The sequence below is a fragment of the Ipomoea nil genome, unplaced genomic scaffold (assembly GCF_001879475.1).
Source record: "Ipomoea nil cultivar Tokyo-kokei standard unplaced genomic scaffold, Asagao_1.1 scaffold2115, whole genome shotgun sequence".
NCBI classification, from domain to species: Eukaryota; Viridiplantae; Streptophyta; class Magnoliopsida; order Solanales; family Convolvulaceae; genus Ipomoea; species Ipomoea nil.
The window spans coordinates 87338-100350 of NW_017618543.1; the positions used below are offsets into that span (position 1 = coordinate 87338).

At 36.4% G+C, this 13013-nt stretch overlaps 2 protein-coding genes and 1 long non-coding RNA gene across 6 annotated transcripts; all 3 read right to left on the bottom strand.

Annotated features, from left to right (window-relative positions):
* Positions 1–753: 753 nt before the first annotated feature.
* LOC109148475 (probable inositol oxygenase) lies at positions 754–1587 on the bottom strand. The gene is made up of 5 exons (XM_019296225.1): positions 1465–1587; positions 1305–1374; positions 1115–1193; positions 928–1010; positions 754–834 (listed from the first exon to the last, which is right to left on the bottom strand). Exons 1-4 carry the CDS (start codon positions 1495–1497, stop codon positions 944–946), a joined length of 249 nt encoding a protein of 82 aa, XP_019151770.1. The 5' UTR covers positions 1498–1587; the 3' UTR covers positions 754–834; positions 928–943.
* Positions 1588–2046: 459 nt separating this feature from the next.
* On the bottom strand, positions 2047–4308 carry LOC109148476. Of its 4 annotated transcripts, none has more exons than XR_002048794.1 (7): positions 3613–4308; positions 3031–3508; positions 2753–2861; positions 2589–2651; positions 2382–2489; positions 2212–2291; positions 2047–2124 (listed from the first exon to the last, which is right to left on the bottom strand). It is a non-coding gene; the product is annotated as an uncharacterized LOC109148476 (long non-coding RNA). The 4 variants fall into 4 exon arrangements; XR_002048792.1 differs by having other exon boundaries at positions 2382–2492; XR_002048795.1 differs by having other exon boundaries at positions 2589–2656.
* Positions 4309–4311: 3 nt separating this feature from the next.
* LOC109148477 (chaperone protein dnaJ 10-like) lies at positions 4312–5491 on the bottom strand. Its single transcript, XM_019296226.1, has 5 exons — positions 5405–5491; positions 5067–5126; positions 4910–4992; positions 4579–4723; positions 4312–4446 (listed from the first exon to the last, which is right to left on the bottom strand). Exons 1-5 carry the CDS (start codon positions 5489–5491, stop codon positions 4312–4314), a joined length of 510 nt encoding a protein of 169 aa, XP_019151771.1.
* Between the last annotated feature and the right edge of the window lie 7522 nt (positions 5492–13013).

Sequence of the window (13013 nt, forward strand, 5' to 3'; positions counted from 1 at the left end):
CATTTGAAATTCGATTCAAGTTTCTTTTCTTTTCTTTTCTTTTCTTTACCCAAGTGTGGTTACTTCTAGCCACACCATTTCTTCTAATCTTGAGAAAGAAGTTGATGCACACCCGATCACGAGGAAGACAAGGGTTACTTCCTTTGAATCCAGAAATTCAAAGAACTGCTAGAAGAAGGTTACACACGGAAGAAGATCAAAGATCAGAAAGTAAAATCACATCCCACTAGTACAGAATTGTAGATAGGCAACCATTGTAAAAGATAATAGGCAACCATTGTACAATGGTTGCCTATGAGAGGCTCGCGGAAAGGCATCAACTTTACGCGACCATTGTGAAATGGTCGCGCATTGTCATTAATATGCGACCATTCTTGACAAAGAATGGTCGCGTATTATTTTTTATTTTTTTTTACAAAAGTTTTACGCGACCATTCTTAGACAGGAATAGTCGCGTATTGTTGATTTAAAAAATAAAAATAAAAAATAAAAAATAATTTTAAAACTATATTTATTTTACACCATGTACAATTACATATTTACAATTCTAAATTAAAAATAATTGAAAGCTACAAAAGAAAATATTACAATTAACAGAACATTTTTATTTCTATATTTATTTTACACCATGTACAATTACATATTTACAATTCTAAATTAAAAATAATGGAAAGCTACAAAAGAAAATATTACAATTAACAGAACATTTTTATTTTTTATTTTTTTAAAAAGCCATTCAACCAACGAGTTTTCAAGCAGATTAGCCAGTTAAAGTAGAACCACCAATACCTTCCAAACTCAAGAATTTCACCACTTGAGCTTCTCTGCGAAGTACTGCAATATAATCACAAATTTTGCAATTCAATAAAAACAAGAGTGAAGTGGCACTTGGGAAAGTATAGTAAAAATGTAGTTTCCAAAATTCACCTTCTTAATTAAAGACTCATAGTATGGCTTTACAGTTATCAACATCAATCCTCTCTTTGCTCTTGCTGTACAGATCATACTCGCTAAACACACAAAACAACAATCCAATCCATTTAAGTTAACAATATAATTAAAGGCAGCCAAAAAGAAAAAGAAAATATAATGCAAATCGAAAGCATTTAATTACTTGAAAATGTTGACCCATTTGAGATTCTCATGGTCCTCATCATTCATCAAGTGGGTGTATGCTCCACACTTGTGCAGAGCTTCATTCATAACGTACAAAACACCATTATATATATTACTACTCACAAATACAAAACACCATGCATGTTACAGATCGAATGGGGCCGGCCGGGAGAAAATTAAATACTTACGATAAAAAGAATGATATCTAATGATAAACAGCCCAACATTTGGTAGTGTGGTCTTGTTTTCCTTAGCCACCTACAATAAGTAAAACTCAAATCCATTACATAAACATATCTGCACGTACTGTTCTGGAAATTAAAATGACGAAAAAAGAGTTGAGTTTACCAAGTACATATAGTCATCATGCCCCCAAGACATCAACACATTATCTAGCCCACATCCCTTAGAATACACCCCATTCTTGGTGTTGTAAAGAGGGTTATTATAATCTGGGTTCTCCTTGAAGAACTGCAATATCAAATTATATGCAAAGCTAGAGAAAAGTCGAGTTAATAACAAACCTCTGAATGAACAATGGACTCATCAAATGCACAGCCAAGAGGGAATGTGTCACCTAAGATATAATGTTTAATTTGAAGATTAGAAAATCATGAAATTTGAAGCACAGTAAAGCTGCTCTGCTCTGCATCAAAATTTATGTAATTAAAGTTTGAAATCCATCCATTATAATATTTACTAATCTGGATATATGCTGTAATCCAGTATATATTTCACAGCAAACATTATTGGAAAAACACAAGGTCTTTAGTGATGGAAAGCCTAAAAAACTTACAATTGTAATGATGGAGGGATCTATATTATATTGGTTTCATCAATCAATCATGGTGTTCCCATATTGCCAGAATGCCAAATCCTTAATTGTGACACAAACCAATCTTCAAAAGACAATTGTTAAAAAAAATAATTTCCTTGTCAACTATGTCATGCTTTGATTCATGCATGTGTTGAGCAGAACATGAAGCCGTTGTGTCGCTTAGCCAATTTCTAGTAAACAAAACAAATAATAAGTGAAAGTTTATTAGCTAGATTACAGGACACCAAAACATTTATTAATTTACAGCAAATTCTCACCTCAACTTGCCCCACTTAACAAGTGATCTGGTGATGTGTATCCATCAGCAAGCTAAGCTTCCTTCTATACTTCATCATCACTGCCATTGTTTGATTGGCTAAACAGATTAGTAATGACAAATTAAAGTTTGAATCCCTATCTAGCTTGGTGTGATAATAGTGTTACTAACCTGGATTGGATCTATATATGTCGTTCCAAGCTAAGAATCCAACAAGGCATGAGAAGTCTTGGTGTGATTTTTGCATGCAGATCGAAGTGGAACATTATGATCATAAGCCTACTGAATGAAATTCAGTGAAGTAAACATAGGAAAAACACAAGGTCATTAATATGGAAAAAACAAACTAGCTAAAGCTTTGCATTTTCACATACATACCCCGGGCCGGCATGCATGAATGAAATTGGGAGCTGCATGAGCACAGATTGAAGCTCAGGTTGCCTGACCTCAAGAAGATAAACCAATTAGGTTAGATGTCTATAGCTGACTGACTCAAAGTCAATATATAAAGTCTGAGTAGTTATCAAGTTAATATGACTAACTTGGTTGGAGTTGTCCAAACCATATATAATAGCTCTGATGTTTAGGAACACTACTACATTCACCAATCCTGCCTTTCTCATCACATCAAAGCCTCACACCAATCTTAACCTAAATAAATTCACAAATCCCAACTTAGTGCTTAATTGGATGGCTGGATGCCTCAATTTCCAATGCTATCAACATATACAAATCTCATATCCATCCAGCAAATAATACAGAAAACCCAATATTAATCTAAGAGAATTGGTCATGCAATAATAAAATTTCAACAACTTACCAAAATATAGCAACATAACGCTGAGAAAAAGCATGTTGAGAATGAATCAGAAAGAATAGTACTCCGTACTAATTTCAACGCCTTGAAAACTAGCTTGATCAGGGAGTACGGAATTCAAGGCCAAACAATTGGCTTATTGTGATATCATCAAGTAATAAATTTGACAAATGCAATTCCTTGGATAGCAACACAGAAACCTGTCGCATGGTCAGCCGGCATTGTGGATTGCTATTCAAACAGGCAACTGCTATCTTGGCAACCAAAACCAACTCATTCGCCACTTGCTTTGTTGGAGTAGAGAGTCGAGGGTCTAACAAATCTTTTACCAGCATTTGATGATGGCCGGTTTCTGATGTTGAGGGTGACAAAATGGTTGTAATCAAGTCTCCCGGATGCTTGCCCATAATAATTTCCAGTGCTACCACTCCAAAGCTATATACATCACATTTTTCGGTTACTTCCATAGTGTATGCAAACTCTGCATGCCATAAATAAAATGAATTATATTCAAGAACAAAACAAAAGAATATAATAGAGCATGCATGCATGCAAAGTGGATTAATATATATAATTAGTGCGTACCAGGAGCTGCATAGCCAAATGTCCCAGCAAATGAAGTCCAATGTGATGAATCAAGAATCAATATTCTTGCTGTGCCGAAATCAGAAACATGAGCTTTGTATTCCAAATCAAACAGAATATTCTTAGAAGATATGTCCCGATGAACAATAAGAGTTGAGCAATCATGGTGCATATATGACAACGCTTTAGACACATCTTTAACTACATTTACCCTTTCCATCCACCCTAATTCCAATGCTTTTTCATCATGGTTTAATATGTGTGCTAGGCTTCCACCTTCCAAGTACTCATAAATCAAGAATGAGTGTCTCTCACTAGCACAAAAACCATACAGTTTTACAATATTTCGATGTCTAACCTCGGTTAAACTGTGAACCTCATTTGAAAAGCTTTTGAGACTACACCATTCATCTTCTTGCCCAGTGGCCTTAAACTTCTTTATAGCAACTACTTGACCACTTGGTAGCTCAGCCTTGAAAACACTTGCATGTCCTCCTTCACCAATACAATATCTTGAATCGAAGTTCTCAGTCGCTTCAATGATACTTTCATATGCCACCTTCCCATCAAAACTCAATATTTCTAGCACATCTTTAGTAATTTCTCTTGGTTGTCTTTCTCTAATATTGCAAATACATACTACATTCTTTATAGCAAATAGTGATGATTTTCAACAAGAACAAAGCATTGATCTGATGGCTAACCTGCATTCGAAAGTCGTTCTGCTTCAGATTCAGCATGTTGTATGAATCCTATTTTGTCACCTCGCACATACTGCTGAACAAAACCTTTCAATTTTCTAGCAAGGCATTGTTCTCTTTCCTTCTGGACAGCCTTCATTACATCAAATAAAAATACTCTAAACACTACTACTCGATCAGTATATTTTAGCCTGGCTTCTAATTACCCTTTGAGATAAACAGTATTATGCAAATTAAATGTATTCATTCAATTTCAGACACTTGCCTTGAGCCTGCCATGAACTTTATCAGCGTTGTCCACTAAATCAGAGGATGCCATTGATGCAACCGCCAGATGTCCTATATAGTCTTCAAAGAGTTCACTTCCGAAGAGAAGGGCAAAAACAGCAGTTGGATCAAGCATTGTTTCCCTGGGATCACAAAAAGATATTAAAACAGCCTTGATATAATAATGTATGTATGGTCAGATATTTGTCTTATAAAACATTATTGGACAAAAGACTCGTGAAGACAGGATTATTACACTTTAGTTTTAATTTGTAGGCCTAAGCTATTATTATATATGATGCAAAATTAAGCAGCTCTTAAAAACTTACATGGAAACACAACACTTTCCATTTTGATCATATGCCTCTCGTTGCACCGGATCACTCAAAACCTGATAAGCTTCCCCCAAAATCTGTTAAAGACATAAATATTTGCTCAGAAATCATACAAAGAAAGCAAATAAATAAATAGAGAGAGAGAAGATGCCTGAAATCTTTGAGCAGCCTGAGGATCATTGGGATTTTTATCAGGATGAACTTGCCTTGCCTGTACCATTCAAATAAAAGCTAAGAAACCCCACTAATCGTCATGATAGCTTATGCTCAAATTAAAGCAAGCATCAATATAATGGTACAATACACAAAATTAAAGATCATACAAAATGCATATTCAGAAGTAACGTAGTTAACTTGAGCAAAATAAGAAACAAAAACATACAATTTAGGAATTAAAACAAACACAACACATGCTGTTAATCTCAAGCCGGCCATTAAATAAGGAAACTGCAGTGGTAAAATATAATAATGTCTGCAAATTAAACCAACCTTAAGGTAGTAGGCCTTGCGAATCTCCTCCTCAGAAGCTGAAGGGCTAACGCAAAGAATATCGTAATACTCAGTTTCTTTCACCATTGTTTGGTTTGGTTTGCTACCAAAAAGATCAAATCCTCCTGAGACTTGAAGAATTAAAGTAATGTGAACCAAGAAAGGAGTAGAATTTTAATATGATGAGATCAAGAAAATGAAAAGCAGAAGGGATTTGGTTTGATGAGAGGAAAAAAGGAGTGCATGTGGGAGGAAGATGCAATGGCAAAGTTAATGCTTGATCAGAGAAGTTCAATCCAATCCCCCACGAGAAGGACATGCTTTCCAGTTCTTAGCAACTATAAACGGCGTGGTGGCGGTGGGTCGCCGGGCGAGAGCAGCGGCGTTCGGAACGGAGCGTCGAGGTCGGACGATGGGAGCAGATCGATGGATCGGATCGGAGTATTTTGTTCACCAAGTCGAGGTCGCGTCGTCTGATCTAATTCGATGATTTGTATAGATCTAGGCTTAATCTTAGGCAACCATTTCTATTAGGAATGATTGCCTATTATAAAACAGGTTCTATTTTAAGGCAATCATTTTTATTAGAAATGGTTGTCTATTATAAATTAATTTTTTTTAAAATATATATAAAATACAATAGCTAATCATTACAATTAACAATGGTGGTGAATTATTGATCACTTATTTATAAAATTGTCACCGCGAATTTTTGGGCTAAGATTAGGCAACCATTCTTTTAACAATGGTGATCTATGGTCAATCTTCTATGTTCAATTTTGTACTAGTGTCCAACAGTGCGGTAAACAGCCAAGGAATGGATGAAGAACCAATGCCAGGATTAGCACAACAACAGAATCAACCTCAGCTAGGAGTGAATGTATTTGAAGGTTCTCCATTGAGAGAACACTTGAACAACAATATTAGACTTGATGAAGGAGTACCTAGATATGCGGAAAGAATGAATACAAGAGATAATGCACAAGGAGAAGGACACATGAGGACCATAACGGAGTACATGACTCCCGAATTCTCGATGCATAACTCCATCTACATTCAACCTATGGAAGGGATTAATTTCACCATCCATCCCTCAGTTATTAACCTGGTATAAAACCATCCGTCCAGTGGATTACCTTCGGAGGATCCGCATACCCATATGATCATATTCATTAGATCTTGTAGCATGTTTAGGCCGAATGGAGTCCCGGAAGACATCATTCGCCTAACCTTGTTTCCCTTTTCCGTTATTGGAGAAGCTAAGACTTGGTTAGACTCTCAGGATAATGAACATTTCACATCATGGGGTTAGTTGCATCGAGAGTTTATGAATGAATTTTTCCTGCTCACGAAAATGATGAAGGTGCGCAAACAAGTGCAAGACTTCAAACAGGGATCGACTGAATCATTAGGTGAGGCGTGGAGAAGATTTAAGACATTGTGTAGACAATGCCCTCCCGATTTGCTGCATCCTTGGGATGTAATTAGTTCTTTTTACGGAGGCCTAACTGATTAAAGTAAAATGCTTTTGGATTCATCTTCCAGTGGAGCTTTTGTATCGTCATCACCCTCAGACGCTGAGGCGCTAATTGAAAAGATTTCTTCTAACACTTCCTTTTGGTATAATAGAAGAGATGCTAAGGCAGGGATGTACGAAATTACGATTGGAAATCCACTCAAGGATGGAATCAAGGAGGACAATCGCAAGGGAAACCACAAAACTTGTAAGGCGGTAGACCTGCCTATGGTCCAAGTAGAGAAAGAGGCTCAATCACCTATAGCCCACATTCCGGAGGAAGTAACAATGCTCTCTACCGACCACCACACGTTTCCCAAACCGATCTGAAACCTTATCAAGTGAATATGAGAGACTTTGATGAGAAGTTATCCCGAGCAATTCAAGAAATGAAAAATGGCAGAGTTCTACTGGAGCAGGAAATCACTCAAGAGTATAGACAGGATATGGCTGCAATGAGCCAAGAAACACAAACCTCATTCAAAAATATGGAGATACAAATTGCACAACTGGTGAAGTTGGTAACTGAAAGACCGTCTGGATCATTACCCAGTACGACGGAAAACAACCCAAGGGAAAGAGTTAATGCAATTTCAGTCAGTCAAGAATCTGAGGAAGAAGTCGCCAACAACAAACCAGAAAAATCTGCCAAGGGAAAAGAGGTTAAGGAAACCACTGACACTGAAGAAGCAAAGGCAAAAACCAAAACAACAACACCTTGTTACCGAACTCAAGTTCCTTTTTCCCCAGCGAATGGTGAACATGGCCAAGCTGGAGCAGCAAGGTAAATATAATGCTTTATTGAGAAAAATGCATGTCAATATGCCTTTTTTCACACATTAAGTGGAGTACCTAGATTGACTGGTCACTTAAAAGAACTGGTTAAGCAAAAGAAAGAGATTCGCAATGAGTCTCATGCTCACCTCAGTGTGGAATGCTCGAAAGTTCTTGATAGGGGATGCCCCAGAAAGAAGGGTGACCCCGGTGCATTCATAGTGCCATGTGCAATAGGAGATCTTTTCTTTGAGAATGCGCTAGTTGATCTAGGAGCCTCTCTAAATGTGATGCCTTCGTGTACGTTTGATAAACTGAATATGCCTGCACTAACTCCAACCTGCATGACTATCCAACTTGTCGATGGAACCATTCGGTATCTGAGAGGCATAACGGAAGACGTGTCATTTAGGATCAAGGATTCTGTGATTTTCGTGGATTTTGTAGTACTAGATGTAGGCTAGGAGCGTGAGGACGTGCCGCTAATCTTTGGATGGCCATTTCTGGCTACATACGGAGCTGTGATAGATGTGAGTGCAGGTGCACTCACCTTGCCATGAGGAGGCCAAATTTGGCATGGCTATTGAATAAAACGTTCAAAAGAAGGCGGCGAAACCGAAAAAGAAATCAAAGGCCAAGACCAATTGCACAGGAAAAATTGTCTGGAGAAAGAAGTTGGTATGCATGCAAATATGCAATCAACGGATGATGAAAATGGTTGAAGAAATCAGAAGGGGTACGTTGGGCTAGGACGTTAAAGGCAGCGCTTGTAACACCCCTAATTTTTAAAACTTTTAAACTTATGAAAGTAAAGGCAAATCTATTGCTAAATCCCAAACAGAGCATAAACGAAACATAATAGTCGGGGTGTTATGCGACACCTAGGTTTGAGAACCTAGGTGCACAGGCTAAGGCTATCCAGACAAATGCAATCTATAAGTTAATAAACCAAATCCAAATCATGGCTCGCAGGTAGACTACTGTAACTAGACTAACTAAACCGAGGCTACGAGCTAATGGTCATCACCTGAAAAACATATCGTAGCAACCGTCAGCGAATAATGCTGAGTAACCCACTCTCACGCGTTAAGTACAATATAGGTAGGTATAAGAAATCATTTTGAAACTGGAATACATATATACATACGAGACACTAATATAAATCCAAGATCAATATTCAGGACACAACAATAGACACGACATTATAAAATAATCATAAAGACTAGCATGCGTCCTAAGAACATGTTACAAGACATTATAGATAGATAAGCATATAAATAGCAAATAGAGACAACAAAGGAATTCAAGACAACCATTTAACAAGTAATCATCAAGCCACACAATCCATCTTCCAACCTTATACCAAGTTCCAACCTTTTCACTCCACTCCATCCTTATTTCAGTTCCAACCTATACCTCCAGGCCACCCGTATACCTCCTCCTTATTCCTCTGGAGCAGCTACATGCCCCACTCCGTAACCACCCAACAAGTCCACCAACATGGTAGCACTGAAGTGTCATTCGCATGGTCCGTACCACTAGTACCAATACCAAGGGGTTAGCGCATATAGCTCTAACATGACACCGCGACGCTTATACCCTGACCCAGGCCTTTAGCCAGCTAGTCCAAGAGGTGGTCCGTGCCTTTAGCACAATAACCGAGCACTCGTAGTGCTTTCTGCCAACAATTCATCTCCACCAATCATAATCTCATCATCATTATCAGTCACACCGATCATTGCGCAATGACCACGATACTCATCATCGAATTATACCATATTTATATCTCACCTGAATACAATGCTGAAGTGGAGGGTAATACCATGTATTCTGTAGTTTCTCATAACAGTGAAGATAACATCTAAAGTAATTCTTTTCCCAGTGAAACAAAACTTACAATGCAGTAACAAAAAACTTCCTACTGTTAGGGAAGCTTGTGAGATCTAAATATGATCTAACCACGGAGAATAATCTACGAGAAACTTAACTCGTAGTAGCGAAAGCGGGAGCACTGTAGATCTCCAGCCATGGTTGATATCCTGTTGTGTTGCCTCTTGAACAGTAGATCTGCAGAATAGGGTTAGCCGTTTTGTCTCATACTTGACTCAGAACCCTAGATTGTGTACTGGTATTTTCTAAGCAGCATGAGTACCATAATAATGATAATGTATCATGTATCCCATCAATATAGGCTTTATATAGACACATTGGTGGAATAAGACTTAAACCTAAATGTCCAGTCCAACCAATTACTTAATGGGCCTAGTCCACTTGCACCACATAAGTAAGACCCATAATATATAATATATATTATACAGGAAAGTCTTACAGTCTCCCACTTGGTGTAAGTACTAGCAAACTCTCATCAAAGAACAAAAACACATGAACCATAGTAATATGTCCTCTACTGAAAAAGTGAGTAATATCTTCTATGATCACATGCATTTTTTATTCCCCAACTTGAATCCTTTATGAACAAACCCAACGTTTATTCTTGGTACCTTAAGGAATGTTTCTCATAATAAAATATATATGTGCAACTTAAGAGAGAAAACCATCCAAATTGTACAAAAGAGTACACTGTATGATCTCTAAGATCCGTAAAAGCATGTCTTAAGTAGAGATCTCTTAATGTTAGCATAATGCTAACTATATTCCATGACTTCTTTATAAGTTAACATAAGCACTACCTCTAACAGCTAAGAGCTTGGAGTTGACATGTTTGTCACTCCCACTCATCAAAATAGCCAAAAGATAGTTTAGTCATAGAAGCATTCCAAACACTTAGACAACATGCAAAACTCTAAGTCCATAAATTTGGAATGTTAAACATACACCATAACTTCCCAAATAATCTCAAGGTCCACCTTAGAATGAAAACAGTATGAGTCTTAATTTTATGTTTCGCAAAACTGTCTTGAGCCTTACAAACCAAAATGGCCCAGGATCAATTTTGAAGAAACTAAAAAAACTCTATTAATTGCTAAATAATTTATTAAATAACAGTGCGCCACAAGTTAAATGTTTGGTTCTAATAAACTCCTTAATATTGTTATAACATTTTCATAAATATGTTGCACAATCAATATGAATTTTTATGAACAAATACAATATTAATACTTGTGGAATCTTTTGGACTTATTGTTCGACATACAATCCAATTTGGGATGTATGAAGTCAATTAAATCCAAAATCTTTGGTGGATTATCTTAATGATCCTTTTCTAAATGATCACTCCCACAGATTAAGATATTCTTCATCGAAATTAATGATATATGTACTCATAATTGATTTGACCAACTAATTAATGAAGATATAATTACCCACCATTAGTTGGGCATACTAAATAATCAATTTTTGGTTCCAATTAAAGTCCAACTAAATAATGAAGATATTAATTCCCAACCATAGTTGGACATACTAAAATAATAAAACACACCTTCCAAACCCAAGTTAGAATTTGGCTCAAAAGGTACATTTTAGTCTTGAAATCCAAAAGAGGTATATCACATCACATAACTTACTATAGTTGATCCAAATAACCAAGTAAGTTCGTGAAATAATTAATAAAGGCGGTAAATTTTGGGAAGTAACTAAATACATGTTTTGTCAATGCAAATCATGAAACTTCGAATTATAATTGAACTAAATTTATAAATTCTAAGAAACTGTGATAAAATTATTATCTAATGGGTTAAAGGATTTATTGACATAAAACTTGCTTGTGGGCTAAATTTTTAATTCTATTAAATCCAATTAAACCCTTATGATAATATTTTATCTCAATTACTAAGTGGACAAAAGAATCTAGTGACATAAAACTTGCATGTGGCTAAAGTTTTACTCAATTAGATCCAAGTAAAATTTTATGATGAAACAATTATCAAATGAGTTGAAGAATCAAGAGACATAAAACTTGCATGTAGGCTAAAGTTTTACTCAATAAGATTCATAACAACTATTATGATAAAAACTTAAGAAATCATGTTCCTTTCCTTAATCCATGTGGATAAATTAAGAAATATGATCTGAAGTTTACATCATAAAATTAAGGGAGAAGTGTCAAATAGCCCCATCTACTATGACGAAGTGTTCAATTCCACCCACGAACTAAAATATAGTGTAATCAGCCCTACTAACTTTCTAAATTTGTTCGTTTATCCTATTTCGCGGGTAACCACCCCATTGCTGATGATGTGTTCCAGTTAAGCTTAGGTGTCTTGTTGACATGGCAAAGAATAACAAAAAATAATAAACACATGGCAAAAACAAACTAACAGCTCAATAATTTTCCTGAAATTGCTCCCAAATCCCCAATCCATACTTCGTAAACCCTAGCGTACATACAGTGGAGAAATTAGTTTCCAAATACCCAATCCCCAATTTGAATACTAAGCTCGACACCATTGACGACGGTGGAGAAGCAAACATTGACGACATAGAGGACCTGCGTGGTGGACTACCCGTCGACGCCATTGACGAGCACCAAGGTAAGTTTTGCTTTGCTACTGTCGAATGCTTCCTTTGCTACTGTCGAATGCTTTGCTTTTCTCTTGTTGCTTTGCTGTTATATAAAGTGGTAAATAGTTGAAGTGGTCCTGCTTTGTTTTTTGAAAAAGATAGATGCTTGTTGTTCTGTGTGGTCCAGACAATGTTCGAAAGTGTAATGTGGTCTTGTGGGGGTCCTACAAAACACTACTCTTTAATGGTCTGGTTGTGATCGATTTTGAGTTTGTGTATTTAATATTTGTAAAAACATGTGAAACAGATTAGTTTTGTCTACTTGTGATTTTTATATTGTGCATTTACTTATTCTATTTCATGATGTTAGATTGTATTGAATTACTTATTCACCATGGTGGTAACTTTGTAAAAACCCCTAGCCTTAAGTATGTAGGTGGAGAAGTAGAATCTTTAAAAATTGACCCAGACTTGGTATGCTATTCACATCTTATGAAGTACATAAAAGAGCAAAGATATGGAAACATTGTATCAATAACATACAAATTACCTGAAGAATCTTTTAAGTGTTTGAAGCTGTTAAATAATGATGTCAGGAGTATGCACTTAGTTCAGATTACTTTGAAGGGTAAGAAATGTGAAATATATGTTGAACATGGCTTAGATGATCCAGAATTGGTTTCCATTATGACTTTGCTTTGCCCTGAAACTGCAGAAACACAAACTGATAATAGGGCCCAATCGGGTTGTTTGAGTGATATTGAATTAGACTTTTATGGGTTTGAATTTGGTAGTGAGGGTGATGTTGGAGCAGAAATATAGTGGATGTTGGGGCTGTAACACCCTGAAATTTTAAAA

Excerpts from the sequence above, each read along its gene's own strand:
- LOC109148475 (XM_019296225.1), bottom strand. The coding sequence starts at position 1,497 with ATGTCTTGGGGGCATGATGACTATATGTACTTG. Across the intron at positions 1,375-1,464 it reads ATGATGACTATATGTACTTG|GTGGCTAAGGAAAACAAGAC; the intron begins GTAAACTCAACT and ends TACTTATTGTAG. Across the intron at positions 1,194-1,304 it reads TAGATATCATTCTTTTTATC|CTCTGCACAAGTGTGGAGCA; the intron begins GTAAGTATTTAA and ends TTATGAATGAAG.
- LOC109148477 (XM_019296226.1), bottom strand. The coding sequence starts at position 5,491 with ATGGTGAAAGAAACTGAGTATTACGATATTCTTTGCGTTAGCCCTTCA. Across the intron at positions 5,127-5,404 it reads GCAAGGCCTACTACCTTAAG|GCAAGGCAAGTTCATCCTGA; the intron begins GTTGGTTTAATT and ends TGAATGGTACAG. Across the intron at positions 4,724-4,909 it reads GGAAAGTGTTGTGTTTCCAT|GGAAACAATGCTTGATCCAA; the intron begins GTAAGTTTTTAA and ends TTGTGATCCCAG.